The following is a 6,444-nucleotide window of genomic DNA, read 5'->3' on the forward strand; positions in this document are numbered from 1 at the left end:
TACCCACATGTATGTAAGCAATGCCCGCAGAGGACAGAAGAGGCTGTCGGATCCCCTGGAACTGGAGTTACGGACAGCTGTTGGCTGCCATGTGGAGTTACGGACAGTTGTTAGCTGCCATGTGGGTGCTGGGATTCGAACCCGGGTCTTCTGCAAGAACAGCCAGTGTTCTTAACCACTGAGCCATCTCTCCAGCCAATACTTGAATACTTATTAAGGGAAATGGCACTCAGCAATATAGATTACATTCAAAAGAAAGGTACAGATTAAATATGAAAAAGTAGTCATTATTTGAAGAATGATAAATGATTTTTAAGGCAAGAGAAGGCTATCAATAGAGTGTCTTCAAGTTCTTTCAATGATGTTCAAATAAACTGTGTCAGGAAACACAAGATTGTATGCGCTTGTTTAGTAACAGATACTTTTTCATTTGTTTAATCAGTGTATTAATGAATTTTAAGTCATACGGTAAGGTTTGAGTACTTACTTAAAAAATTCAGATTTACACAAAAGAAAGGATAAATTTAATGTCAGGCTATCCATGGATCTAGGTCTCTGTCAGTGGAAAGATGAGAAGGAATTTAGAGCTTCGGGTCAAAGTGTTCAATGGGTCAGTATTCTCAGGACTTAGTAAAACAAAACCTCAGGAGATTAAATGGCTTGAACATACCATAGGCTAGTGGGAGAGAGGTAATAAAACACATACATACAGCTTGACTCCTAGCCCAGTCCTTTTCTCATTAAATGACATGGCTCAGTATTAAGTTTTTTAAAATTTTTAAAATTTTCTGGCTAGAACAAATTATTAATGAGGTCAAGGCTGTGCATTCAATTCTTTTACTGACCAATTATGCTTATAAAGAAAAAGAAATTGTTTAGTGGCCACAGACTTCATGTCTTATTCTGGCTGGCTGACATGGGTGTGACATGGGTGTGCATGGTGGGGCCTGCCTTTAATCCCTGCACTCAGGAGGCAGAGGCAGATGGATCTCTGTGAGATTCAAGCAGTCTGAGTGGCTGTGGCTATAGGCTACAGGGAGAACCTGTCTCAAAAAAGGCCAAAGTTAAAAGGCCTGTGCTCAGTTGGTTGGGGTTTGTAAACAAAGTCCACAAAGTAGAAAGTGAACTGGAATCGCTTCCTTAGGATAAATTCTAAGCGGGAAAAGCTTCATCCTCTCTCTTCTGTGGCTGTTTTATCTCTTCTATGAACACAGAACATCATAGGAATGCAGAGGGACTCATGATGACCACTGTGAACTGATCTGTTTCTAATGCTGTGTATTCAGAAGACAGCACAGTATTTCTGAGTAAGAAAGAATTAAAGAGTAACTACTCTTAAGACATCATTCCTGCATAAATTTTTCACACATAAATCAAAAGTGACAATGTGCTTTTTTTCAGAAATGGTAGAGACCCTTTGAAATAAATATAGAATCAAGACTAAGCCAAGCAAAGTTAAATACGTTCCAGACACTGAAGTGATGTTTTCATTAGTAAATCACAAATCTTAAAGAAACATGCATCCTAACAAGTTGGAATACTTAATTACATCTAAAAACTTTCATTTTAAAATGACATTTAAAAAAACAGATGGTGGGCTATCTGCTTATTAAACTATAAATATTAAAACAAAAGTTATTTATAGATATAATACACACACAATATTCTTAGCTATTAGCTCTGTTCTTTCAAATGGCAACTTCAGACACCATAAACACAATCTTTTGGGTTTATTATTCTACTTTGTAAAATTTTCCATTTTTAAAAATTCTATTTATTTATAACTTGCCTATTCCAGAAAACATTGAAGGTAGGGCTTTCAATTAAGTTTATAAAAAATTATATCCTCCAAACTTTACAGAGTCAAGAAAAAAAGCTAAAAGCTTTTTATCATAACCTTTTAATTTTATCCTCTTGCTTGCGGGCATGCTGTTTAAGTAAAGTGTTCTCATCGTGCAAACGCAAAAATCTGTCTTCCAGTTCCTCATGACTGACACGTGACACTGCCTGGCGAGGCTTCATGGTCCGTGCAATTGAGGTTTCTGAAAAAAAAAAAAAAAATGAAGGTAATTGATTGTAGGATTACTTAATCTCTAAAAGTGGTAACTATTTATATTAAAATAATCTCTGATGCATTCATATCTTCCCCTTTTTTTTTTGGTTTTGTGTAATAGGGTCTTATGTAGCCCATGCTAGCCTCGAACTTGCTATGTAGTTAAGGATGATCCTAAACCCCTGATCTTCCTGCTTCTACTTTCCAAGTGCTAGGATCATAGATATACACCACCACATCCAGTTTTCGCCCTTCTTCTTGACTTAAAAATTAAGGTTTTTTTTTTTTTTTTCCTGTAGAGAATGGTATAGCATTGTTCATGTCAGTATTACAGGTAAGACTAAACATTTCTGTGATTAATACTTTAGACACAGTATTATTGACTTCAACAACTTTATTCGTTAAAATATACTTAACCATCTTTTCAGAATATATGATGGGAATGATCATCAGATTTCTCAGTTTATATTCTGAATGCTGTAAAATGTCAGGGTTGGAAAAGTCAAGGTAGTTGGTCTGGAAATGCAGATCAATGGTATATGGCACCTGCTTAGCACGTGCAAGGCCCTTCATTCAATCACTAACAAAGCAGCAAAAAAGCCATGGTATCTGCAAAGATTTACTCATGTATTTTTTTGCAGAGGTAAAAATTGGGATGGTTTAGTGAAAATAATATAATTAAGAAATTTTTCTGGTGATAGGAGTTAGAGTATAGAAAATGAATGATAAAACAAATTCCCTAAAATTAAAAAGCTGTCATTTGAAAGCACCACAGATCATTTCTCTATAGCCTATTTAATATATTTGAACATAACTTTTATACCTTCTACATATGTATATATATTTTTATAGTTAAATTTTATATTTTCTGTATCATTTTGAAGAATGTCAATTTTCAATTAGATACTAAAGCAGCTATTGACCAAAACCCAACAACTTTGCACACTGTATTTGTATTTGAATACCTGATACTTGCTCCATGATCTACCACAAAGTCTATACACTTTTCCTTTTAACAATAAAATTTGTGTGGTCAATTTTGTTTTCAATGAACAGTACATTGACTACTTTTCTAAGGTAGTCAATTCTGGCTGTTAACGTGTTATGATTAAAAGGTGAATGAAGATTCCTTAGCAGGATACATTTTAAACCTTCCACTAGTCTTCCACTAGCAAAGTTAGTGGCATAAGGGTTTAGTTGGCACACTGTCCACAAACATACACCTGGCTCTACAGTCTATGTTGTTCTTTAAAGCAGTGCTTTGCTTTTCTATTTGAAAGTACTCTTTAGCTGTACAGAACAACTAAACGATAAAAGGATAAAAAAAAACCTTTAATGTATATTAATTTGATAGAAAAGTCACTATCACTGGCATAAACAGGCCATTCTGAGATACTCTACTTGAGACAAAAAATTTAAAATATGGCATTTCCTCTCATATAAAATTTAAACATAAAGAAGTGTTTTAATGGTGAATGTGATTTAAGCCAGGCAATTCAGTTTGGAGGCTGATACTCTATGCAGTTTCTACTGATGTGTGGAATTTTCAAAAAGATGATTTATAACAACTTTTTATCAGAGTAGAGGGACATCTTGCATTTGCTATGAGCTGTTGATAATTGATGTATGCAGTAAAATACCATATGTGTTTTAAACTCTCCATCTTGTTTAGTCCAATCAAGAGCTATATAGTTACTTAAATGGTTGCATTTGTATGACTATCAGAAATACTTTAAATTAAAAGTAAAGAAATTGCTGATCAAAGTTCATAACAGTAATAAATAACAGGTGGCCATACCTTGTAACCCTCCAACTCCAAAGAGGCTTAGACCTACATCTTTCACAGGCAGGTCTCCTGCAGTCTCATCACTTGGGCCAGACATGGCCTATCTGTGGAGAAAAGTCCAACAAATTCTTTTCAAGTTATCACATTAACTATGCAATGGAATGAACTAAATAAAATGAAAAAGGAACTAGAACTTAATGGACATGTTATTACCCACATGTGCTGCTTGAATAAGATGAAAGCGTCTATTCTGAAAGTAATACTGCATTCAATCATAGAGATGGTGTTTCTTTTACCAGTGTATTTCCTATAGTTTGCTTAGGAAATGAGGTAAGATTATCATTCTTCCTTTTCCTATTTGTCTAGATGAAATAAAACCGAACCCTTACAAATTTAAGAAACACTTCCTATCTCTATTCCTTTCCACAAAGTATGGATTATAGGAAGCACTCGGGTCATGAACTTGAGTTAAATGCGTGTTCTATTATCTAGTATATGGTAAAGTCACAAAATCTAGTGGTTTTTCTAAAAGTAAGTGAAATGGCAAATTCAAGGCCATCAATTTTGTGGCTAGTTTCGAGTTCTGTGGAAGAGAGTTCATTCATTCACTAAGCATTTTCATCTTTGTTGTGTCCCACATCTGTCACTTCAGGTGTGGGTCCCAGGGATTCGCTGCTTGAACATATTGGGTATCTTGCTAATCCTAGTGCTGTTATAGTTTCTTTTCTTTAGAGATGTTCCACAATAACTTTATTTGGTATGTGGCTATAAACGGTTCATACGTTGTTTAGTAAGCAAATAAACAAATAAATTCTGTATTTCTACTTCAATCTATCTGGAAGTTAAATGTAAACTGGTAGTGAAGAGCCCTTGTACGGCAGAAGTTTACAAGCTCTAGAATGTTGGCTGTAGACTGTGAAGACTAAGAAAGTAGAAAGTGTATTCATCTTGTTCACCCCTGTACTCTCTGAGGCTGGCACAGAGCTTGGCACACTCAGTGAAGAGGGAATCACTAAGCAGTTGTTTGGGTAAAGGGAGTCCTTGGACTTCAGAGTCTGAAAAACTAGACTTGGCTTAAGAAAAAAAAATTTGTTTATACACATATATGGTATCTTTTAGGGAGTGGGCTAAGAAGTTTTATTAAAACTCACAACAGGCCGAGAACCACTGCATTTTTCTGTGACAGCAACAGCTAAGGGACAAATGCCTTGGAGGAAGAAGATGATGATGCTAACAGATATTGGATGCTTACTTTGCTTAAAGTAGGCACAGTTTAAAGTGCTCTACTTATCTCACAATAGTCTTAAGCAACGGTTACTTATGATTCCCACTATACAAACAGGAAGTGAATGCAAAAATAGGTAAACTGCAAAGGTGGTCCATCCGGGAATTCGTTGTCTGGCGATATTTTTGGTTATCATAACTGAGAAGGAAAAGTGTTACTGGCATATTGTGGGTAGATGCGAGTAATGAGGCACAGAATCCATGACAATGAGTTATCTGGCCCAGAATACGAACAGTACAGAGGCTGGAAAACCCTGCACATCTTTCAGTGCCCCCTCACGCCACCTCAGGCTCTCCATCCTTGCTCACTTTGGGGTACTCTCCTCAAAGTGAGAGCACACCTTTGCCTTCCTCCAAGGCTCTCGCACCTGCTTTCCCTTACCATTCTGTGTTCATTTTCTTCTCAGTTTCTTTTTCTTTCTCTTCCTTCCCTCCCTCCCTCATCTTCCTGCCCTCCTTTTTCTTTCACAGGGTTTGCCTATGTAGTCCAGGCTAACTTCAAAAATCACTAGTAGGCCATTCTGGCCTCAAAATCTTGATTCTTCCCAAGTGTTGAGATTACAGGTTGGTGCCATCACACCCTACTATGGCTTACTTCTTCTAGCAATGGCCTCTATTTGCTAGTATCCCAGTTGTCTACTATTATCTCATTGTCTCCACTAATAAAGTAAAAGCACCTTTCTTAGAATTCATTTTTAATTTAACATATCAGATAATAGATTTCATTTCATTCATTTCAAACATGATATTTGCATATGTATATAACTGTCCCTGGCTTATACTACCCTGCTCCCTCCCCCTACCCTCCTCTCACTGGTCCTCTTCCTTCCCCCAAAGTCCTCCTTCTGTTTTCATGTTACAAACATCTTGAGATGGGGTGTTGGTCTGGTTTACAGTGGATCAGAAACAGTGTCAGCCATGTGGTGAGCACCAAGTCTGACATTTACCTGAATGAAGAAATGAATGCCAGACGCTGAGTCTAAACAAAGTCCTTGCCTTTATGGAATTATCTGACAAGAATAGTCATATGATAAACACGGTAATTAAGAATAGGCCACTAGGAACTGGCTGTGGTGGCAGACGGTAGAGGTAAGACTTGTTCCCAAGGCCAGTCGGGAACTATGTGGCGAGATCCAGTCTTTTAAGAAAACAACTGCAAAAACAATAGTAACAAGCTCCTTGGGTGGCTTAGGTTCTACCAAGTAATCCAGGATCCGGGGCCACAGAGCGAACTGGGAACCTTCGACCTGCAGGATTTAGACAGGCATGACAATTCTCATCGCAAGCATTTTCAAGCTCGGCAGAGGGTCCCTGGGCGGGC

At 37.1% G+C, this 6,444-nt stretch overlaps 1 protein-coding gene across 4 annotated transcripts in view; it reads right to left on the minus strand.

Annotated features, from left to right (window-relative positions):
• Nucleotides 1-6,444, minus strand: part of Rpgrip1l (RPGRIP1 like) — a 107,874-nt gene that overhangs the window by 100,700 nt on the left and 730 nt on the right. For all 4 annotated transcript variants that reach the window (XM_008830073.3, XM_008830072.3, XM_008830075.3 and 1 more), the window contains exons 2-3: nt 3,852-3,943; nt 1,898-2,042 (exon numbers count right to left, since the gene is read on the minus strand). In XM_008830073.3, the coding sequence (XP_008828295.1) occupies nt 1,898-2,042; nt 3,852-3,936 (230 nt within the window). In that variant the 5' untranslated portion in view covers nt 3,937-3,943. The remainder of the gene's footprint in view (nt 1-1,897; nt 2,043-3,851; nt 3,944-6,444) is intronic.

Source organism: Nannospalax galili, unplaced genomic scaffold (assembly GCF_000622305.1).
Source record: "Nannospalax galili isolate Female #2095 unplaced genomic scaffold, S.galili_v1.0 scaffold274, whole genome shotgun sequence".
Lineage (NCBI taxonomy): Eukaryota > Metazoa > Chordata > Mammalia > Rodentia > Spalacidae > Nannospalax > Nannospalax galili.